At 45.0% G+C, this 22,930-nt stretch overlaps 3 protein-coding genes across 10 annotated transcripts in view; 1 reads left to right on the forward strand and 2 right to left on the reverse strand.

The window, feature by feature from the left end:
• tnni3k (TNNI3 interacting kinase) overlaps positions 1-14,581 on the reverse strand; it is a 32,417-nt gene extending 17,836 nt beyond the window's left edge. For 2 of the 4 annotated variants that reach the window (XM_035521933.2, XM_027025257.3), the window contains exons 1-21: positions 14,379-14,581; positions 13,708-13,816; positions 13,347-13,432; positions 11,611-11,708; positions 11,151-11,261; positions 10,881-10,979; positions 10,569-10,707; positions 10,188-10,332; positions 9,894-9,998; positions 9,444-9,538; positions 8,486-8,635; positions 8,200-8,286; positions 8,022-8,078; positions 7,341-7,433; positions 7,194-7,251; positions 6,510-6,704; positions 5,294-5,398; positions 3,872-3,924; positions 3,672-3,724; positions 1,810-1,942; positions 1,192-1,301 (exon numbers count right to left, since the gene is read on the reverse strand). In XM_035521933.2, the coding sequence (XP_035377826.1) occupies positions 1,192-1,301; positions 1,810-1,942; positions 3,672-3,724; positions 3,872-3,924; positions 5,294-5,398; positions 6,510-6,704; positions 7,194-7,251; positions 7,341-7,433; positions 8,022-8,078; positions 8,200-8,286; positions 8,486-8,635; positions 9,444-9,538; positions 9,894-9,998; positions 10,188-10,332; positions 10,569-10,707; positions 10,881-10,979; positions 11,151-11,261; positions 11,611-11,708; positions 13,347-13,432; positions 13,708-13,816; positions 14,379-14,418 (2,121 nt within the window). In that variant the 5' untranslated portion in view covers positions 14,419-14,581. Of the gene's footprint in view, positions 1-1,191; positions 1,302-1,809; positions 1,943-3,671; positions 3,725-3,871; positions 3,925-5,293; positions 5,399-6,509; positions 6,705-7,193; positions 7,252-7,340; positions 7,434-8,021; positions 8,079-8,199; positions 8,287-8,485; positions 8,636-9,443; positions 9,539-9,893; positions 9,999-10,187; positions 10,333-10,568; positions 10,708-10,880; positions 10,980-11,150; positions 11,262-11,610; positions 11,709-12,319; positions 12,473-13,346; positions 13,433-13,707; positions 13,817-14,378 lie in introns of those variants that run through there. The other 2 variants (XM_081707327.1, XM_081707328.1) reach the window with 2 other exon arrangements.
• A 93-nt stretch (positions 14,582-14,674) lies between these two features.
• fpgt (fucose-1-phosphate guanylyltransferase) lies at positions 14,675-18,433 on the reverse strand. 2 transcript variants are annotated; one of them, XM_027025261.3, is made up of 4 exons: positions 18,108-18,432; positions 17,771-17,938; positions 17,592-17,684; positions 14,675-17,280 (listed from the first exon to the last, which is right to left on the reverse strand). In XM_027025261.3, exons 1-4 carry the CDS (start codon positions 18,181-18,183, stop codon positions 15,899-15,901), a joined length of 1,719 nt encoding a protein of 572 aa, XP_026881062.3. In that variant the 5' UTR covers positions 18,184-18,432; the 3' UTR covers positions 14,675-15,898. The 2 variants fall into 2 exon arrangements, with proteins under 2 accessions (XP_026881062.3, XP_026881061.3); XM_027025260.3 differs by having other exon boundaries at positions 17,771-18,433.
• On the forward strand, positions 17,855-22,919 carry lrriq3 (leucine-rich repeats and IQ motif containing 3). Of its 4 annotated transcripts, none has more exons than XM_035521935.2 (9): positions 17,855-17,993; positions 18,978-19,278; positions 19,430-19,753; positions 19,856-19,986; positions 20,141-20,276; positions 21,440-21,517; positions 21,596-21,698; positions 21,819-22,522; positions 22,693-22,919. In XM_035521935.2, exons 2-9 carry the CDS (start codon positions 19,015-19,017, stop codon positions 22,912-22,914), a joined length of 1,962 nt encoding a protein of 653 aa, XP_035377828.1. In that variant the 5' UTR covers positions 17,855-17,993; positions 18,978-19,014; the 3' UTR covers positions 22,915-22,919. The 4 variants fall into 4 exon arrangements, with proteins under 4 accessions (XP_035377828.1, XP_081563458.1, XP_026881052.2 ...); XM_081707332.1 differs by having other exon boundaries at positions 17,938-17,993; positions 18,920-19,278; XM_027025251.3 differs by lacking the exon at positions 17,855-17,993 and adding an exon at positions 18,441-18,691.
• Positions 22,920-22,930: the final 11 nt, after the last annotated feature.

The raw sequence follows: 22,930 nt of genomic DNA on the forward strand, positions 1-22,930 counted from the left end.
GCTGAACACAGCAGGTAAATTCACTGCTGTTCCATGAAACTATCCTGAAGCTGTGGTTACACAGCAAGGCAAAAATGCAAATATTGATTTTATTTAGACTTAAACATTTAGCTGACTTGTGACATGAGTTTTCTTACCGTTCATTTTTGCAAAAAAAATATATATTTCAAAATTTTATTTCATTTTTGTTAAAAATATTACAGTTTTTATCCTGTTGTACCAGATCTGATCTACATCTGTCTGATTAAAACATTTCTTTGATAAAGGTGATTAGACCTAGAGTTATTCTCTTTAAACCAGAGGGAGCGTTCAGGTCTACCTGGCAACCCTTCTCTCTAGACTAGTTCAAACAGTGTGTGGGTCTGCAGGATGTCAGACTTCTCTTTGTGTACTGGCAACCTGCTGCTTGAGCTGACTCAGGGCCCTGTAGCCATGGCAATGCACAGCAAACCACGGCAACACACGGCACGCCAAGCAGACCGATGCTGCGGTGCAGCAGGGTGGCAGGAGGGAGGTGGAGTGAGTGCGTTTCTATGGGAAATGGTTGCCTAGCAACCTAAACAGGAAGTGAAAAGTACCAGGAGAGGAAGGGTCAGGTTCCAACCCGCCCCACCCGGCAACAGAAATGTGTGAGGAGTGACTGGTATGCTGTGGTTATAATTCTACTTTGAATAAATTACTGTTAAAGCATTATTTCACAATCAATTCTCAATATATATTTAATTATTACTGTATAAATATAGTAAATCACAACTAAAGCAGAAAAGTGAGATCGACTGCTTAGTGTTTGTGACGATTGAATGTAGTGTCCAGGAAACTGGAATTCTCATGCTGGACAGAGGGCTTTTGAGTTGTAAGTAAACTCTGACCTACAGTTAGAGTTGAACTACAGTTTGAGTTGACCTACAGTTAGAGTTGAACTACAATTTGAGTTGAACTACAGTTAGAGTTGAACTACAGTTAGAGTTGACCTACAGTTAGAGTTGAACTACAGTTTGAGTTGAACTACAGTTAGAGTTGAACTACAATTTGAGTTGAACCTACAGTTAGAGTTTACATTTGAACCTGAAGTTTCTCATCTCTAGTTCACGTCCTAACCCTGCTCTCTGACCGCCTGCAGGCCTCTTCGCTACACCTGTAACCCACACCATTGCACTGCGGGTGACGACCGTGGCTCCGATGCACACTGACCTCTGGATTGACGTTCCAGCCTCTCATCAACAGGGCAGAGAGAGGTTTGGGGATGGAGTATCCGATCGGCGGGCGGATGTGGTGGTAGGCCATATCAGCAGCTGCAGCCGCTGGGTGGAGAGAGAGAGAGCTACAGCGACTCCAACCTTAGAGCTCTGTTTCCTGAGGTCAGGACGCTGCTCACGCTTGCTGAATGCTGTACGTGGCAAAACTAGAACATCTACACGTAGACAAAAACACTTTCACTGCTTTTTTTCCCTCTGCTTTTCAGAAATTTGCAATTGAGGGTTTGTAGATTTTTCCAACCAACCTTCATCATTTACAAGGCTTTACCTCAACCTTTCTCTACAACCTAATCACATCATCCTAATTACGCTGTCACTGTATCCCAACATAACTCTTACAGTATCTGAGAACTGAGAACTAACCAGAATTCCACAGATTTGTTAGCAATCTGAGCGTCTACAGACTCTGGGATCCGACCTGAGCATTGCGTGGCCTACATTCTCTACAGCTAGGCATGGACTATTTTTTTCACTTAGGATAATGTTTTTTGTCTGCTAAAGGAAGGCGGGTGGATGTAAGCGTGGGTGGAGAGTGGGTGGAGTGGAGCAGTACCAGGCTTGAGGTGAGCGAATGGGATCTCTCCTGTCAGCAGTTCCCAGAGGCACAGCGCGTAGCTGAACATGTCAGCCTTCACCGTGTACCGCGTGCACTGGGTAAAAACCTCAGGTGCCATCCACCGCAGGTTCTGTGGCACAAAAACACCCCGTGATGCAGAAAGGTACAGTCTCCAGAACAGAGCATCAAACTACCTCCATAAAACAAACCAAATCATCTCCATAACAGATAACAAAATCATCTCCATAATACAAATCTGTCTCCATGACAGATAAGAAACTCACCTCTGTAACAGAAATGAAGGTCTAATCATGTCGGAATAACTTATTCATAGCATACATAGTATATCATATTACTCATACATAGTATATCATTTAACCCATAACATTATGTCACCAAACGTAATATAGCATACACACACAACCAGGGAGATGGACACACATTTAATAAACACACACACACCCAGGGAGATGGACACACATTTAATAAACACACACACACAACCAGGGAGATGGACACACTTTTAATAAACACACACACACCCAGGGAGATGGACACACATTTAATAAACACACACACACCCAGGGAGATGGACACACATTTAATAAACACACACACACCCAGGGAGATGGACACACATTTAATAAACACACACACACCCAGGGAGATGGACGCACACTTAACAAACACACACACCCAGGGAGATGGACACACACTCAACAAACACACACACCCAGGGAGATGGACGCACACTCAACAAACACACACACCCAGGGAGATGGACACACACTCAACAAACACACACACCCAGGGAGATGGACGCACACTTAACAAACACACACACCCAGGGAGATGGACGCACACTTAACAAACACAACACACCCAGGGAGATGGATGCACACTCAACAAACACACACACCCAGGGAGATGGATGCACACTCAACAAACACACACACCCAGGGAGATGGACGCACACTCAACAAACACACACACCCAGGGAGATGGACGCACACTTAACAAACACAACACACCCAGGGAGATGGACGCACACTTAACAAACACACACACCCAGGGAGATGGACGCACACTTAACAAACAAAACACACCCAGGGAGATGGACGCACACTCAACAAACACACACACACCCAGGGAGATGGACGCACACTCAACAAACACACACACCCAGGGAGATGGATGCACACTCAACAAACACACACACCCAGGGAGATGGACGCACACTTAACAAACACACACACACCCAGGGAGATGGACGCACACTCAACAAACACACACACCCAGGGAGATGGATGCACACTCAACAAACACACACACCCAGGGAGATGGACGCACACTTAACAAACACACACACACCCAGGGAGATGGACGCACACTTAACAAACACACACACCCAGGGAGATGGACGCACACTTAACAAACACAACACACCCAGGGAGATGGATGCACACTTAACAAACACACACACCCAGGGAGATGGACGCACACTTAACAAACACACACACCCAGGGAGATGGACGCACACTTAACAAACACAACACACCCAGGGAGATGGACGCACACTTAACAAACACAACACACCCAGGGAGATGGACGCACACTTAACAAACACACACACCCAGGGAGATGGACGCACACTTAACAAACACACACACCCAGGGAGATGGACGCACACTTAACAAACACAACACACCCAGGGAGATGGACGCACACTTAACAAACAGCTGCTGGTTGAAATTCTTGTGCTACAAACCCCATGTAAACATATTATCAGACAAAGTGAACACATATTAACCCTCTAATTAACTATTACATAACACTACACACAGCAGAGTTCAACACACCCCGGGTTGTTTTGTCATATTATCCACATCCATCGAGAGCAGGAACCGGGATTCTGCAAGACAGACACAAGCTGCACTTACAAACAATGCAGCATAACAAATAAACCAATATACAGTAAAATAATAATACATGATCTAAATCAATTGACACGTGCTATGATGGAGAGAGTCATGTATAATCTATTTGTCATGTGTTTTACCTCCGAAATCTGCTACGACGGCGTGGCCATCTTCATAAAGCAGGATGTTATGGCTGACAAAGGAAGTAGACGTACAGCAGCAATGGAGTGACAAAACAGCATCTACAGCATCTGATCCACATGGTTTAGGACTTACCAGACACAGAGGTTTAACACCACAGAATAGTGTAGTTACCCTGCTGTAACACAGAGGTTTAACACCACAGAATAGTGTAGTTACCCTGCTGTAACACAGAGGTTTAACACCACAGAATAGTGTAGTTACCCTGCTGTAACACAGAGGTTTAACACTACAGAATAGTGTAGTTACCCTGCTGTAACACAGAGGTTTAACACCACAGAACAGTGTAGTTACCCTGCTGTAACACTGTGGTTTAACACCACAAAATAGTGTAGTTATCCTGCTAAAACATCGGGGTTTAAAACCACAGAATAGTGTAAGTACCCTGCTGTAAGACAGGGGTTTAACACTACAGAATAGTGTAGTTACCCTGCTGTAACACAGAGGTTTAACACCACAGAACAGTGTAGTTACCCTGCTGTAACACTGTGGTTTAACACCACAAAATAGTGTAGTTATCCTGCTAAAACATCGGGGTTTAGCACCACAGAATAGTGTAAGTACCCTGCTGTAAGACAGGGGTTTAACACCATAGAATAGTGTGGATACCCTGCTGTAACACTGTGATTTAACACCATAGAATAATGTAGTTACCCTGCTGTAAGACAGGGGTTTAACACCACAGAATAGTGTAAGTACCCTGCTAAAACACAGGGGTTTAACACCACAGAATAGTGTAGTTACCCTGCTGTAACACAGAGGTTTAACACCACAGAATAGTGTAGTTACCCCGCTGTAACACAGAGGTTTAACACCACAGAATAGTGTAGTTACCCTGCTGTAAGACAGGGGTTTAACACCACAGAATAGTGTAAGTACCCTGCTAAAACACAGGGGTTTAACACCACAGAATAGTGTAGTTACCCTGCTGTAACACAGGGGTTTAACACCACAGAATAGTGTAGTTACCCTGCTGTAACACAGAGGTTTAACACCACAGAATAGTGTAGTTACCCCGCTGTAACACAGGGGTTTAACACCACAGAATAGTGTAAGTACCCTGCTAAAACACAGGGGTTTAACACCACAGAATAGTGTAGTTACCCTGCTGTAACACAGGGGTTTAACACCACAGAATAGTGTAGTTACTCTGCTGTAACACAGAGGTTTAACACCACAGAATAGTGTAGTTACCCCGCTGTAACACAGGGGTTTAACACGACAGGTTTTCCCTGCACTGGTTTAAACAAGACAAGTTGAGAGATATTGACAACATCACTTAAAAGCATGAATACACCAGATGAATTGGGAAGCAACATCAGTTGATGACAATAGTAGTAATGATGATGATGTGTGTGTACCTATTAAGGTCACGGTGAATGATTGGCTGGGTGAGATTGTGCAGGTATTCCATCCCCTTGGCGACGTCGATCGCGATGATGAGCTTGGACTGCAGGTGTATAATCCTGGTGGGTTAAACACAGTTTAGAGCACAGCCAAGCAGACACAGATCAATACACCAACCGCCATCACGACTGAAACAGATCGATCGCCTGCTCAAATGAACTCTGGAGACCAGAGAACTCTGCAGACTCAGGCACACTGCCGACATCACGGGACAGGTGGTCCAGGACTGGACAGACAGATTTCTGTTGTCCATGGCTTGCTATATCGATCGGTGTGAGCTGCAAGGTTTTAGTTTGTGGAATTCCCTCTATTTTGTGATGGTGAGCTGAACAATTTCAGGGTGAATGAAAGGAAACATAAAGCATGTGTGGTCATAGTATGACCTTTATTCCTATGTGTGTTTTGTATATTTGTATATGTGTGTGGGTATGTGTGCGCATGTGAGTATGTATATGTATCTGCGTGTGCGTGAGTGTGTATATGTGTGTGTTTATGTATATTTATATACGTGTGCATGACTGTGTGCGTGTGTGTGTGTGTGTGTGTTTATATGCGTGTGCGAGTGTGTGCATTAGTATGTGTGTTTGTGTGTGTACATTTAAATGCGTGTGCAAGAGTGTGTGTGTGTATTTATATGTTTGTGCATGTGTGTGTGTGTGCGCGCACGCGTGTGTATGTGAGTGTGTGTGTATGTGTGTGTGCGCACGCGTGTGTATGTGAGTATGTGTGTGTGTGTGTGTGTGTGTGTGCGTGCGCGTGTATGTGAGTGTGTGTGTGTGTGCGTGTGTGTGCGCGCGCGTGTGCGTGTGTGCGCGCGTGTGTATGTGAGTATGTGTGTGTGTGTGTGTGTGTATGTGAGTATGTGTGTGTGTGTGTGTGTGTGCGCGCGTGTATGTGAGTGTGTGTGTGTGTGTGTGTGTGTGTGCGCGTGTATGTGAGTGTGTGTGTGTGTGTGTGTGCACGCGCGCGTGTATGTGAGTATGTGTGTGCGTGTGTGTGCGCGCGTGTGTATGTGAGTGTGTGTGTGTGTGTGTGTGCGTGCGCGCGCGTGTATGTGAGTATGTGTGTGTGTGCACGTGTGTATGTGAGTATGTGTGTGTGCGCACATGTGTATTTGAGTATGTTTGTGTGTGTGTGTGTGTGTGTGTGTGTGTGTGTGTGTGTGTTCACCTCTTCTGTTCGTGCAGCAGGGAGAAGAGTGAGCCCCCCGCCACATACTGTGTTACTATGGCAAACTGGCTGGGGTCGTCCACACAGGCACCCACGAACGGCACCACACACGGGTGGTTGAGACGACAGAGGATGGACACCTCCCGGCAGAACATGTCTGTGTCTGACTTGGAGCAGTACGTGTTGGCACGGTACCTGGGCAGCACGAGAGGAGCTCGTAGTGATTCTGTGGGTTTTAAAAGTCTCTGCGATAATGTGACCCACTGGGCTTCATGATGCCTTTTATTTTTCATTTGTTTACGATGTTCTATTGTTCTCATCTTTACACCTTTACTTCATCTTTACAAGAGAAAGTTTAAGACCAAGAAAATAGTCCCAGTCAGGGCACATTCACATTAATCTGTGTCTAGTTCCAGCTCTCTCCAGCTCTATAATGTTACAGAGTTTCCTTAAAATAATTCATCTTTAAAATAATACTCCTAATCCAGATAATCCAGATTTGACAGTCTAGATGCCTGAACCAGATGAAAGTGTGATCCAGAGCTGTAGACAGGTTGGAGCTATACGCGTAGCACAGCACGGATTACAATACAAGGCTTTCTCAGAAAAAAATCTGTCTCTTTGGATTATTTGAAATGAAATGAAAGAAGCTTCAGTCTAATACGTTTTAAAGTACAAACTCACCGCTTAATCGCCACTATCTTGTTGCGACACCTTCCTTTGTAGACTTTCCCAAAAGAACCTGGAAATGCCAAAAGGGAAAGAGAGAGTTACTGCAGGAAAATGACTCCAGGTGATCTGAAGCGGGTAAAAACAGAATGAGGGACAAACCTGAGCCAATGATCTCATTAAACTCTAGCTCGGAGAGCTGGAGGTGGAAGTTGGCAGGGAGACTTGCTCTGAGGATCAGGATGTCAGCCTTCTCTGCAGAATTAAGGTTTCATTCATCAAACCCACTGATGTGAGATCAGCGTTTGTCATAGAATAATGCAAAGCCAAGCAAAGGCATGGCAGGGCTCATTGTGAGGTGCTTAACAGAGATCACAGTAAGGGTGATCAACAAGAAGAATTCTAACAGTCCATGCAGGCCATTACAATACAGTTCAACTCAAGTATTTTATTTTCTGTGACGAACCTCATTTGTGAAGTAGAAAAAAAACTAGACAAACAATAGACACATAAAACTACTAAGTATATAAATCAGACATTAATTAACAAAGTAAAATGAATTGAGGAAGGTACAAAGCCGATACAGGAAAGATGAGAGTGTGTGTGTGTGTGTGTGTGTGTGTGTGTGTGTGTGTGTGTGTGTGTGTGTGTGTGTGTGTGTGTGTGTGTGTGTGCGTGCGTGCGCGCATGCGTTCGTGTGTGCATGTGTGTATTTGTGGGTGTTACTGAGTGTGTGTACGCACCCCTGTGACTCCAGAAGGTGTATGTGCGTGCATATTTGTGTGTGCGTGTGTGCATGTAGTGTGTATGTGTTTGTGTGTGTGTGTGTGTGTGTGTGTGTACCTTTTGTCATGCTTTTGATCTTTCCCAGTGGAGACGGGACAGAAACATAAGACCCATCTACAATTAAAACCGACAACACACTCTGTCAAACATGATTACAGTGAAGTGATCTATATAGTCATTTAGCAGGATAAATTCCTATAGTTGAGGACGTCTGAGTGAATGGTGAGTATCACACCCCCTCCTGGCTGGGAGTATTCATTGCAGGGAGAGTCTTCCTGGGGCCTCTTGTAGTGTTTTAGTAGGGTGACAATGGCATCGTGTCCTAGAAAAATCACATGCAAAATCACCCTGAAAACTATAACAGCCTTCTTAAACTTTCACCTCTCAGTACAACCTTTAATATGTTTGATTAAATAAGTGCACAAGTCAAATTGAAAACATTGCATGATATTGGAATATGATCAGTGTATGTAATAAGAGCCAACCGTGTATTGCTAAGCCTTGTGGTAGCGCAGGCTCACCTTTCTCATAGGCCCACATGAGACAGGTCTGCTCCTCTTTCTCTCCACTGGAGCGGCTGGGATCACAGGCCACCAGGTTCATATCTGCCCCGTTGTCCAATAGAAACTGAACTAGGCGGATGTGACCATGGAAACAAGCACTGTGCAGACCTATCACAGCAGGGGTCAAGCAAGGAGTCGACAATCACACGATACAGGATGTGTGTGATCCACAAGAGAAACAAAAGACAAACCATATAAAAGCAAAAGAAAAAATGAGGTAAAAGGCTTTTTGTGTAAAAGTTGCGTATCAGTAAAACTGATCTTGCATGTACTGTGACTTCTCACTCTTTTTATAGGGGCACGTGTGTCTTTATAGGGGCACATGTGTGTCTTTATAGGGGTACCCGTGTGTCTTTATAGGGGTACCCATGTGTCTTTAGAGAGGTACCTGTGTGTGTTTTATAGGGGTACTGTGTGTCTTTATAGGAGTACATGTGTGTTTTATAGGGGTACCCATGTGTCTCAATAGGGGTACCCATATTGTTTTATAGGAGTACCCATATGTCTTTATAGGGGTACCCATGTGTCCTTATAGAAGAGGTACCAGTGTGTCTTTATAGGGGTTCTCATGTGTTTTATAGGGGGTACCCATGTGTCTTTATAGAGGTACCCATGTGTGCTTTATTGGGGTACCTGTATGTCTTTATAGAGGTACCCATGTGTGTTTTATTGTGGTACCCGTGTGTTTTATAGGGCTACCTGTGCATGTTTTATAGGGGTACCGTGTATCTTTATAGGAGTACCTGTGTGTGTTTTATTAGGGTACCTGTGTGTTTTATAGAGGTAACCATGTGTCTTTATAGTGGTATCCTTGTGTTTTATTGAGGTACTCGTGTGTTTTATTGGCATACGTTTGTCTTTTATTGGGGTACCCATGTGTTTTATTGGGGTGCCAGTGTGTGTTTTATTGGGGTACCCGTGTGTCCGTCTCGTCCTTGGTGATTGATACTCATCGCGTTCTGACTGATTAGGAACTTCACCATCTCCAGGTCCCTGCCGTAGGTGCAGGCACTACGAGAGACAACGGAAAGGTTCAGATCAAGATAAAGTTACTTACCATTGGCTTATGTCCACAGACATGTAGACTTTGGCCTATAGGAAGCCCATTTCACATTAAGTGCTATAGAACAGCCATATTCCACACCATAAGCTATAGGACGGTTATATTGCATTATGGGTTAAATGATGTTGGCACTCTGCTGTGGGCTGTAGAAAAGCTACATTGTGAAAAAACAATAACAAAATTCATTTTAATGCTGTATCTTGGGTTTGGGGGAGTGTTGACGAGCAGAGGTAGTGGATGAAGGCTTGTCTGGTCTGTGAACAGGTCTGGGTCTGTCGGTGCAGATGAGGACGAGTCGCTCGCCTATGAAATGCTGTCTCGCTGAAGATGTTCTCCTTGGACAGGCTGTCTGTTCCTGTGCAGTCCACCAGCTCCTTCACCACGTCAAACTTACCATTGTAGCAGGCCCTGCAAAAAACAGCACAACAACTCACATTAGACCCACATAGACCAGTCCCAGCACCCTTTAGACCCACACATTGCACACCTGTCTTGCCATTAGATTGGAAACCACTGGATTATGTTATTGGACTAAGTGCTAGCAGCACTAAAACTGGATGTCTTTAGTTCTATCTTGTTCTGTCCTGCTAAACTCACAGGTGGAGGGGCGTGTCCCCGTAGATGTTCACAGAGTGTGGTTGCACGCTGAAGTTCCCTTGCAGCAGGAAGCGCACAACCTCCTGGTGGCCAAACCGGGCGCAGAAGTGCAGCGGCACGTGGTCCTCGTTGTCCTGAGCATTTACTGTTCAAAGAGGGAAATGACACACTCCTGGTAACCGTTTCTCGTCCGTCCAGACCCTGCTGTCCGATCTGGCCTCAACTCCCATCCCTCATGTATCTAAACTGCTGCTGCTAAGCCACTGAGCAGATTGTGTTTTACGGTGGATATCTGAGATGCAGCCAGGCTCAGATGATGCTACATCGCAGACGGCGCTGCAGGAGGCGGGCCGCCGGATGGAGGAGCGCAGCGTTTCTCACCGTCCGTCTTCTCCGCCTCCTCCATCAGGAGGCGGATGATTCCCAGGAAGCCCTTGGCGGCTGCCAGATGGAGGGGCCGGTCGCCCACCTCCCCACTCACATTCACGTCCGCGCCGAATCTCAGCAGTAGCTTACACACCTGTTTGCAGCGTGTGAACAGGGGTGAAAACGTACATGCAAATGAACTAACAGTTCAGTGACTTTTGGCATATTTCTACACACCGGATGAATAATAACTGAGGTGTGTTGTGTGTGTGTGTGTGTGTCTGTAAGGATAAAGGTCTCCAAGGTCAAGAAAAGGAGTCTGATCACCTGCTCATGTCCATAATAGGCTGCTATGTGCAACGGGGTGAAGAACACAGCATCCTGGACGTTAACATATGCCCCGTGTTGCAGGAGAATGTCAACAGCCTTTGAGAAAAGCATCAAACATTGACCTTCATCACACAGAAATGCTACACATCCAACAACATTAAATACCAGCTTTTACTAATTTCCTCCAGCTCATATGAAAGTCGCCACCAAACAGCTGCCCTGCTCCAGGTCTACTGCTGCAGGCTGGGTTAATATCTGAGGTCTCACCTCGTCATGACCTGCTATGGTAGCGATGTGCAGGGCAGTGAGGGCCCCATAGCCAACCTGCTGGATGTCGGCTCCGCCGTGCAACAGAGCAGTCACCAGCTCCGCATTGCCCTGAGAGAGCGGGAGGGGGAAAGAAAAAAGAGATATATCCCCCAATCACCACCTACTTTCACCATCAAAACACCAACATCATTCTGTGAACGCAGGCATGTGTACTGAATAGTCCTGTGCTATCACACTGCCCCAAGCTGGTTTCCACAGTAACACACAGCTCTCAGCCAATAGTAATGCTTCATGTTTCCCCTCACAAAGCTTTGCTAAGGACACACTAGTATCTGATATCTCCACAGGACCATGGTGCTCGTACAGGAGTAACCTCCAGCAAGGGCTTGGGGCAAGCGGTACCCTGCCAAAGGTCCATGGTCTCTGTTAGGGTGGTCCATCAGAAGACGGGGTCTACCTTATAGGCGGCCAGGTGTAGGGCTGTGAAGCCATTACGCGTCAGTCGGGAGGGACGGAGGCCCTTCAGCATCAGGGTCCTGATGTGACTCTTGTTTCCTGTTTCATGCAGTGACGAGGAGCAAGGCTGAGAGCAAGCTCGGACCTCAGTTCTGAAGCCCTGGCTTTCTCAAGACATGACGTGAGCAACTTCACTACGGTTTGGTTTATATTGCTACGTTGTTTTTTAGGGCCCTGAATCGGGTTTGCAGGAACCAGACCCCTAATCAGCAAATCAAGGTTCCAGTATTGGTGTAATACAGGATTGGTTGATTAGTTGGGAACTACCAAGTCTGGGTCTGTTTCTACTCTGGATCTTGTCCAGTTGGTAATTACCTAGAGGGTGAACTAAAGGCACTTTTGTATGGATCGCAACTTCAAAGGAACAGCGATTGCTGTAGGACCTTAACAAGCCAATAAATAAAGAACTATACATGCAACATTTTACAATTACAGCTAGATTACTTTCCAAATCAATATGTAATATTCTTAACCCACATCTACTCTCTGGAACATGTCCGGTGTTATGGAAAGAGTCTAAAATTATGACCTCTACCTAAAAATAGAAGTTGTTGTAGACCTCCTAGTCTACTCCCTGTGCTGAGTAACATGTTGGAGAAGATCGTCGTTAATCAAATGTTTAATGATTTCAGTAGAAATGTATTACTTACAGCATGCGTAAAGACCAGGTCACACTACTAGGGCTGCATTTGCACACATAACCGATCAGTGGGTAACTCATATGGATGATGGACAGCTAGTTGGAGCTGTGTGCTTGGATTTAACTGTAGCTTCTGATGTTACTGAGTAGAGCAGTTACCTGTCTGATAGAACACAGTGAATATATTTACATGGCAGTTTTTCTGGCAGTAAAAAGTCCCTGATGGTGTCCCTCAGGGGAGTTGTTTGGATCCACCTTTATTTTCAGTTTTCATATATGATTCAAACAGTTGTTAAGTTTCCAGTGTAGTTATGTGTGCTGATGCATCTCAGCTTTGTCCTGCCTATTTGCCAACTTGGGTGGAGTTGAGAGAGACCATCTAAACGTAGATCTGCAAATAACTACAAAATGGGTAAGGATGTAAAGTTAGGAGTGAGTACTTGTAATGTCAAGCAGGGCCGAGGCGACAGGCACTAGCAAGTAACAGACACAACAACCAGGATAGCGTCAATAACCGACAATGAGGCGTATTAAATAAATGCATGACTTACAGGGCTTAAATGCACACAATAATGAGACTTAAGACAAAGCAGAAACCAATGAAGGGCAGGGAATTGAACAAGGAAGCATGGCAAAACAGAACCCAAGCAAAACCAGGAGCAGAAACCCAAACAAACGCTTGAAGGCATCGCTGTGGGAAGCGCTACACCAGGAGAAGGAAACGTGACAGCACTAAACACTATGAAAGTGTGTTTTTATTTGGTAGTAGGGATGTTTGTGTTAACTCTACAGTACTCAGTTTAGCTATAGATATATTATTGTTTATTCTTTTATTTGTGTTTTGTTTTGGTTTTTAGTTTCATACTGCATTTTTGTTTGTTGGGCTTTAAATATTGCTTGTTTTATATTTATTGTTTTTTGGGTGGGTCCCAAGAAGACTAGCGACCACTTTGTAGAAACTATTGGGAATCTATTGGGAACTATTGGGAACATCAGCCGTGGCACATCCCAGCACACGTGTCCTCTTGAGCTCCTACCCGCGCATATGCAGCAGAGGTGCAGGAGTGACAGTCCGCCCTCCGCACGGTAGTTCACGTTCACCTGGCCGAACGCTTCCTCTGAGCTGCGGCATGCATGCGCCATCGCAGGGGGAAAGAGAAAATGTTATGCACCCGAAACCTGTTGATATTCACAAACTCCAAGTTGAGCAAATCAATAAGGACTAAAATAATAAAACAAATGCTTTCACTGTGTGTAAACAGTAGAATGAATTCACTCTTATTCACACGTCCACGGGGAGGTAAGCATCTTTGTAGAGCTTTATCAAAGGAACAAAGTTCAGGATTCATATTTCTTATGTAACCGTGAGCCTTGAATCAGTGTGCGTTTCCTCCTCACCTGAACACGTGTTGGAGCTCAGCTAGCTCATGCTCTTTGATGCGCAGATCGTCCTCGAGTCTTTCGATAATGACGGAGTACGCCTCGCTCACCTTCTTCTTCCACTCATCTGTAGAGGAATGTACAATAACCCATGGCGAGGGTGCACCGTTGTTGGAGGATTTACGAACTTTTATTAGCTAAGAGTGCTTCAGTCTTCAGTTACAGTCTGCTCAGTCTGCCAAAACAGGCCTTGGCCAACATTCTTATCTCACTCACTATCACTTACACTGCAGTCCTTGTGCATGGCACTAGTTTCCCTCTGGCCTGTAGCACCCAATTTAGACCACTGGCGTGTTAGAGCAGAGAAAAACACAACCCTGCCTTCTCTCGGATTTGTAATCATCGCTAGTTAATTGAACAATATACATGGCTAAGGGGTCACTTTGTCATCACCCCTGACTGTTATAGCTGCACCTCCGGGAGCAGTGATTTGAATACCTGCCTTCTTCATAAATGAACCACCAGTGGTTAATAAAGACACTGGTTGGACTAATTACAGGAAGTTAAACGGATTTTTCTCTGTGCAGGACTGGATTCCGAACCACCTTGTCCTGAAAATCACTGAACCGCAATGCAATTAATAGCACACAAGTAGACTGCGAACCGGGAGCACAGCCGTGAGCTTTTACCTGTGCACGTCTGTGTGGGTCTGGATTTATAGTTCCCCATAGGAGCAGCGCAGTTGAAGCCTTCTCAGCGAGCCCAGGACCAGCCTGTCATGCAGCTGAAAACCAGCTCCTCCACCGAACACAATAGGGAGGTGACAGATAAAACAGAGCATGGCAGCCCTGCTAAAAATAAACTGCGGCTTGGAACGGAATGTGTGACAGCAGAGACAGCTGAGCACCCCGCAAGCCTGTGTGTGTGTGCGCGTGTGTGTGTGTGTATGCCAGTGACAAAAGCGCAACGATGAGGCTGGAGCGCTCTCTCTCTCTCTCTCTCTCTCTCTCTCTCTCTCTCTCTCTCTCTCTCTCTCTCTCTCTCTCTCTCTCTCTCTCTCTCTCTCTCTCTCTCTCTCTCTCTCTCTCTCTCTCTCTCTCTCTCTCTCTCTCTCTCTCTCTAACAGGTGGAATAACTAAGAAGGGGCCATAACGTTTGTCGGCAGCACAGCACACCTAAAGCTCCTTTCACGTTGCATTATCCAAATACAAAATGAACAAAACCACATCACAAAGGTATTGATGGGGGGTTCAAACAGATGCTTTGTAAATGCACTTTCATTAGTTATTTTCTAAATGTATAACACTAAACATGATGACCTTTTGTAGGTGATATTCATCATTTTAGGAGCCACAGTTGTTAAGCACAGGGTCAGCTGGGTGAACCTCCCAACCGGAGCATGGATACTGTACTCTTATCCAGCTGTACTCTTATCCAACTGTGCCCTTATCCAGCTGTACTCTTATCCAGCTGTGTCCATTTTTGAGTCATTTTTTCTTGAATAAGTGAAAGTAATCAACACTTTTAATAAACATCATGATAAACATCATTCCTTTTTTAATAAAAATCTGAAATTTGAAAAATATCCATTTTCAAACAATCTATTTTAATGATAAAAGTCAACATCCATTTATTTCCATATCCAAACTTTAAAATAAAAATAAATTCTGTAAATTTCAGAAATGCCATACCTTGCATCACCCATTCTAACAATGGCAAAAAAGTCACCCTAGATGAAACACCAGTGGAGCTCCTCTAATGCTCCACACTAAAACACCACTGGAGCTCCTCTAATGCTCCACACTAAAACACCAGTGGAGCTCCTCTAATGCGCCACACTAAAACACCAGTGGAGCTCCTCTAATGCGCCACACTAAAACACCAGTGGAGCTCCTCTAATGCACCACACTAAAAAGTTCATGTTTCTTCACTGTTCTTCACTTCAGCACAGTACTGATGATGATCACACAGCTTCCTGTCATTAGAAGACTCAGGGTAAGAAGGTCAAGCCCAGAGTTTCACTCTGAGATTCCATTCACAACAAGTTCACATGGCTGTGGGAGTTGGGGGTCCAGAAGGCATGACCGGTAGTGCTCTCTTTAGGTGGGAAAGAGTGGACTTCTGTGGGAATAAAGACCTGAAACATGTTCAAACTGTGATCTGTCTCCTCCTTTTCTCAATTCTAGATGCTGCCATTTGGGGCAAGGGTTCATCCAGCCTGGAGAATTTCTTCATGAAGTGTTTTTCTGAACTCCAGCATCTGCTCCAAGTCCTTGTTCTGTAGGGCCTCCCGTAGCGAGAGCCGTTTGGTGTGTTTGGGCAAAGTCACTTTCCCTTTTCCGAGCACTGCCCATACCATCTCCAATGTCTTCGCAAACGAGCACTTCAGGTCCTCACAGACGAGGAAGAGGCAACAGTCCCAGAGGTTACATACACTGCCGTCCCCTGAGAACCTCACGTCCTCAGAGCACAGCCCCCAGCAACTCGCACAGTGGTCCAGAGCAGCTCCAAACAGCTGTAGGTCCTTCATATCTGCAGGGCTGGACACACTCCGCTTCAGGTTGTCCTGAACGCCGAACGCCACGGTCACAAAGCCCGTCCCACCGCCCAGCCTGACACTCAGGGAGTGCATAAAGGTCTCCCTAGGCACGGAGAGCCCCGCCTCCACCCAGCAGCCACTGACAATGGACCGCGTGCCCACTGTGGCTGCAGACTCCAGCTTGCTGTACTCCACCACACTGCCCTCCGATACAGAGGCACTGTGATGAAGGACGCTGTGCATGACACAGTGCGGAGCAGCCATTTCCTCAGACACCTCCAGCGGACAAACACTGAAGGCGGCTGGGAGGAGGCCAAGCTTTCCCCTGAGACAGGGGTCAGTGGTGAAGTGGAACAGGTATTCTTCTGTGGTGCCCAGGTGGTAGAACTTCGACTCATTGAGCAGGATGACATTGAGTGGCATTCCCCTGAGGCAATAGAAGATCTTCTCTCGGATCTCCATGAGGCTGGTCTCCTTCTTGGTGACATTGGCTGTGTTTTGAGTGTACTCCACTGTAGCGCCTGGCCCAAGGGCCTGGAGGAAGTCTCCATAAGCATCTACTTCACACGTAAGAGGCCTGATGTCTCTAAACAGGTTCAACAGGATCACTGCCGTGCCATAATCGACGTAGTAAGTGCTGTCAGTATAGACAAAGTCGCCATCCGCGTTTCTACACACCGCACCACTTTTGTGCATTCTTTGGACACTCGGTTTATGCAAATACTGGAAACAGGTTCTGTATTCCATGTCACGTATCTCAGAATCCCTGGCTGCTTCTAGAACAAACACTCCATGCGTAGTTCCGATGGAGACCGGCGAGGGGTGGGCAAGGGCCGTAAATCCCGGCCTACGGAACATGACGCTCTCGCTGGTGCTGTACAGCTCAATGTCATCCGCACAGGTGACCAGCACGCCCGGCTTCATGTGAGGGGGAAAGTCCACGTACATGGCCATCTTCAGCTCCAGCATCTGATACAGAGGCTCTCCCATGGGAAGTGCTGTGAAGATCTTCCCAAGAGCGCTGGCGTTGGGTAAACGTTGACTCAGCCCGCCTGGATGAATAGTCAGTGTAGGAGTCATGTATATGTGTGTGTATGTATGTATATATATATATATATATATATATATATATATATATATATATATATATATATATATATACATACATATATATATATATATATATATATATATGTATGTATGTATGTATGTATGTGTGTGTGTGTGTGTGTGTGTGTGTGTGTGTGTGTGTGTGTGTGTGTGTGTGTGTGTGTTGTGCCCATATGATTTAAAATCAAACACATGACTGATAAAAAGATATTGTAAATTATACATGGGAGATTAACATTAAGGAATGTAGTACCAGCATGTATCAGAAGGACTTTGAATTTGGACAGGGCCTCCCCGTACTGATCATTCAGGAGCTGCAGAGAATGAAGAGTTGACCCTCCATTACCTGTAAGAAGGGGATACCTGAGATCAGCATTTTTCAGGCTGTAGAATACGTGTTAGTTCTAGAGCAGCACGTGCTGTGGTACTCGCCGATCTTGCGTCCAGGGGGATCCGCGATCACGTGGTACTGAATGCCAAGGGGTATTTCCTTCCTGTCGCACTTGTGGCGGATCTGAAGCTCGTATGCGCGTTTCTGCTCCTCATCCACCGCAGTGAGAACCACAAGGTCCCAGAATTCTCCAGATTCCACCTCTACGCCTGTAAAACACGGAGCGTAAAGATAAATGGCAGTAATACGCTTTAAAGCTTTATGGTAAATCACACCCTTAAAGCGACACATCACTAAGTCCACTGTGGATTGAGGTTGCATCTGCAGTATGCTTCACATAACTTATAATGAACGTATATCCTCAGCGGTTTCCCATACCCCTCATTTTGTTGAATTTTTCCAATTTCTTTCTGGAGGCTTTTTCCAGATGTATATTTTTGGCGTGTTCGGTCATTATAAATAGTTGTCTAACCAGCTAGCTAGCTGAGCTAGTTCTTGGTTTAAACTGAGCAAGTTTAGACAGCCTGCTAGCGGTTAGGTAACTTAAATGGACACACAATAAACAATTTCATTTAAAAAAAAATAATAAACGACTGTAGCATAGTAAGCTTTATAGTAAATGTGTGTAATTGATATGCTATTTAGCATAAACAACCTCAAGGTAAAATTAGCACAGTTAACTAGCTAGTTAGCTTGCTAGCTACGTCTTTCATCCGTGTTTACATCGGCACTTCCGTACTCTTAGACACGTGACAAAACCTGACTTCTTGTATTTAATTTGGGTTTTTTGTTTGTTTGTTTGTTTTCATGAGATTTTTACCTCATGAGTTTAGTCTTTTGATTTATCATGAAATTCGACGTGCTGTAAAAATACGTAATAAAACGCAGTGACCTTAACAAATAATGAGAGACCACGTTTTCAAACTTCGGTTGTCATGGCAACTGTAACATTACCATTACAGGTAAGGCGACATGCTCAGAGCTTTTGAAAACTAGAATCCCAAACCTAGGCCTGGTTTTGTTGGGTAATTCCTGCTCACACTATTCATATAATGCGTTGGGTTTGGTGGTGTGAGTGGTGTCCCTACAAAGGTGAAATTAAATCTACACCACTGTCCTAAACTGTAAATGTTACTAGGGACTGACAATAAAAAATTTGTATAAATAGGATATTGTTTTTCTATTTGCAGTCTTCCAGTCACAGAGAAGCATATTTTCGCTGATATAACAATGATTTCCCCCCTCCAGCGGTTCAGTGATAACGTGGCCGTTAGGAAAACCATAAATGGAAGCACAGAGTGCTTTTCTGGTGAACTGTTCTGAGTTCTTGATACTGAAACATGGACATAGCACAACACCAGGGGAGCAACCCACCGACCTACAGGAGGTTGTGTTGGTCACCCTGAGCAGCTTGATGTTAAAGTCACTGGACCAGCTCGGAGGCTGCAAAGCATTGAGAATTTGCATCCTGGCTGACAATTTCCTGACCAGGATAGATCCTCTCGTTGAGTGTGTGCATTTAGTGAAGCTGGATCTCAGAGGGAATCAGGTTGGCATGGTTTTAAACATTCTGTGTGTGTGTGTGTGTGTGTGTGTGTGTGTGTGTGTTTGAATTTTATACAGTAGTACAAAAACAGTGGAGTAGATTCCGATTCAAGTGTGAATTGAGTCACTAAACCCAGTTTTGCGTTCTTTGTCAGATAGTCTGTCTTCCAGGCTCTTCGTTTTGGAGCAATCTAAAAGATCTGCAAGTGCTCAACCTACACGACAACAACATGGTGTCGAAGAAAAATATTACTGGTCTTTCGGGCTGCCCACGTCTGTCAGCCTTGACTCTGTATGACACCCCACTCAGTTTGAAGGTCAGCTATAGGCACTGTGTCATTAACAGCATTTGGACTCTGAAGGCCCTCGATAACCATGTTATCTCAGATGAGGAAATCATGGAAGACTGGCACCTTCCTTCGAAATTCAGAGCAAAGGCTCCTCAGTTTTGTGTAAATCTGTATCCACAGTTAAAACTGGTTAGTGTGAAAACTAATATTCATTCTTTACTTTCATAGATATGTCCATGACTTCCACAATAGAACCATCCAGTTCATGATTTTATGTCTTCTTGCTCTTAGGATTCATATAAGAATGAAATTAAAGTGGTACATGGAATTATGGCAGAAATAAACAGGATCCAAGCCATCTATTCCCCAGTTCTGATTATCCAAAAATGGATTCGAGGGCACCTTACCAGGAGACGTCTTGGGTAAATTGTCATTGTATTGGTGTGTTGTCAGTGTATGCACCTCTGGATACACACACGTGGAGAGAGAAACTGTATTGTATATTAGGCAGATATAAATCCACTGAATATTATGACGCTGTCAATGAACGGCTTCAGTATTTGGTCATTTTGGCAGACGGTGTGGATGTGTGTTGCCATGGAGATCGTTGGTGAGGAAGTTAATCTCAGCCAGTACACCAGCATCCCCTCCTTCTCTGGGAATCGCCAGAAGATCCTGGATCCAGGAGCACCAAGATGGTCAGCTCCACCAGGTATCACTGAACATCTGCTTCCTGTTTCAGTTTCCTCACATTTCAGATTTGGAGTCACTTTTCTCCGTTACCATCAGTTTGTGAGCCTGGGTAATGTAGGTTGTAGGTGCAGAATGTGACCTTTTCACGGTAGAAGTTTAGGTTACATGTTTGTTTGGTTTTTGTTTGGTTTTTTTCTTTTGTTTGGTTTTTGTCTGATTCTTCTCACCTCCTTGGTGTTTCCTCCAGATCACTTTTAAATTTTATTATATACATATGTGTGTTACTGCTTGATGATATTGTGAGACAGAATTAAATAGCTATGTGTATTCTAGAGCTACTCATTATATATGTGTATACTACATCTACTAATTATATGTGTGTGTTCTAGAGCTACTCATTATATATGTGTATACTACATCTACTAATTATATGTGTGTGTTCTAGAGCTACTCATTATATATGTGTATACTAGACCTACTAATTATGTGTGTATTCTAGAGCTACTCATTATATATGTGTATACTAGACCTACTAATTATGTGTGTATTCTAGAGCTACTCATTATATATGTGTATACTAGATCTACTAATTATATATGTGTATTCTAGAGCTACTCATTATATATGTGCATACTAGACCTACTAATTGTGTGTGTGTTCTAGAGCTACTCATTGTATATGTGTATACTAGACCTACTAATTATGTGTGTATTTTAGCCCTACTAATTATATGTGTGTATTCTAGAGCTACTCATACATGTGTATACTAGAGCTACTTATTTTATATGTGTAAACTAGATCTACTCATACATGTGTATACTGTGGTTTATTGCTTTTCCTATTCCAATATTGTCCTGGGTTTTTAAATTTTTATTTTATATTAGCTCTTATATTTTTATATTAAACTCTTAGGTATATCTCTTGGTTAATGGGTATTCTAAAGGCACATAAAATAAAATTCTATCATTGCTATTATATTATTATAATATTATTAAAGCTCTGTCACTTTCCGGCGCCCTCTGTGCTGTTTCTGACGTTTCTTCAATACCGGAAGTGTCAGCTGTGTATCTGTGGTCATGGTTGCAGTATTTATCACCTTTTCACTCTCTTGGCCTTTTCATGAAGGGCAGTATGACAGTTCATTTTAAAATGACATATAAGCTTGTGGTGTTTCTCACACAGGGGCAGAAAGGAGGAGATGTAACTATTAAAAAACTGCACATGAACTTGAGCGAAGTCGTGCCAGCTGAAAGCCAGGAGGTTAGACCGCATGCACGTTTGAACATATTTGAACGGAGCTGTCTGCTCTCCTTTTCACGTGTGCTCATTATATACCAGATCCTGCAAGATACTCTCAGTGCCAGATCATTCGACAGTCTTACCGTGCCATGCAACACCCCTCAGCAGGGCACCGGCGCGAGGAGTTGGAGAACCAGTTCCGGTGAGTTGACCTACAGCAGAAGAATACAGCAAAAGAAACCTCAGATATTTTGAAAGTCAAAGTCAGTTGTAGTAGTGCACAGCTGAACGATGTTTTGTTTTACGCATTTCTTGTCTTTAGATCTCGATGCTAAGGCCATGGACAGCGAGTCCTTTTGTCTGTTTGGCCTCAAGGCAACAATGCACTTGTCCAAGCCCTTTGCTGACATGCTAATGTCCCGCAAAGCTGACGGGCAGGACGTGCGAGATGCCATTGGCCATTTACACAAGCTGAAAGCCCACGCACCTTCCCTCCGGCAGCCCCGCCCTCCCAACATCACGGCAGAGAAGCGTCTCGTTGACCAGCGCTCCAACTGCCTAAGCCTCGCCCCTTTCTGGGAGATCGAGAGGGCGTATCGGGCGAGGGAGAAGGCAGAGGACCTCAGGGCTCGGGTGGAGCGCGTGGTCCAGGCGCAGGCTCTCCGCGCCGATGCCTGCAGTCGCCACGACGCCTTCGGGATGTCCCGCAGAAAGGAGGCATTGGAGCAGCGGGAACGGGAGCGGATGGAGGCGGCGGAAGCGATGAGTCTCCGCAGAGCCCAGCGGGAGCAGGAGGTGCAGCGCGTCCGTCAGAGGCACGCCCGCTTCCTCGAGGAGAAGAGGAGGAAGGCGTCGGAGCGGGAGACGGTCGAGCTCTTCTGCCGGCAGCACGTCTCTCTGGCGACGGCCGTCGCGAGACACTGCACCCGACAGAACCTCCGACACGCTCTGCATGAGAGGAGACAGCGTGTGGCCTCCATCAAGCAGCACACCACGGCTGGAGGCCCGGACACACCTGGACAACAGGTAGAGCGCCTTACACACCACCTCTCTCTGCTCTATATCAAATACAGTCATTAACGAGCCATTTATATTTGCGTATTTGGATATTTAGTTGAATATTTTATGTAATTACGAGGCCTACTGCTACTGCCAACGTAACTGCTGTTATTATATGTCTGCTTTTCACTCTTTAGGAAACAGCATACCCATACAGAGGCTGTAGTGTGTCAGGAAAATTCGCTTTGCTCTTCTCTAAGTCAGCACCAATACCTCCCAAAGCCGGTGGCCAGCGTGGCATGTGTGAACTCCAGACCGGACGCACTCTGTCACACAGCTCAGCCAGACTCCCTCACCTCTCACACTCTCGTCCCAACTTAACTGTGGTCCACCTTAAATATTTAAATCAGCAGCGTTAACTGAATTGCAGGCACT

This window comes from Electrophorus electricus, chromosome 25 (genome assembly GCF_041902795.1).
Source record: "Electrophorus electricus isolate QZ-2024a chromosome 25, ASM4190279v1, whole genome shotgun sequence".
In the NCBI taxonomy this organism is placed as follows: domain Eukaryota; kingdom Metazoa; phylum Chordata; class Actinopteri; order Gymnotiformes; family Gymnotidae; genus Electrophorus; species Electrophorus electricus.

What these genes read in the sequence shown, in the direction of transcription:
- fpgt (XM_027025260.3), bottom strand. Translation starts at nt 18,050, where the DNA reads ATGCAACCTCAATCCACAGTGGACTTAGTGATGTGTCGCTTTAAGGGT. An exon ending in TCCCCCTGGACGCAAGATCG is followed by an intron (nt 17,685 to 17,770) that starts GCGAGTACCACA and finishes CCCTTCTTACAG; the next exon opens with GTAATGGAGGGTCAACTCTT. An exon ending in AGTCCTTCTGATACATGCTG is followed by an intron (nt 17,281 to 17,591) that starts GTACTACATTCC and finishes CTATTCATCCAG; the next exon opens with GCGGGCTGAGTCAACGTTTA.
- lrriq3 (XM_035521935.2), top strand. Translation starts at nt 19,015, where the DNA reads ATGGAAGCACAGAGTGCTTTTCTGGTGAACTGTTCTGAGTTCTTGATA. An exon ending in TGTATCCACAGTTAAAACTG is followed by an intron (nt 19,754 to 19,855) that starts GTTAGTGTGAAA and finishes TCTTGCTCTTAG; the next exon opens with GATTCATATAAGAATGAAAT. An exon ending in GAGTTGGAGAACCAGTTCCG is followed by an intron (nt 21,699 to 21,818) that starts GTGAGTTGACCT and finishes TCTTGTCTTTAG; the next exon opens with ATCTCGATGCTAAGGCCATG.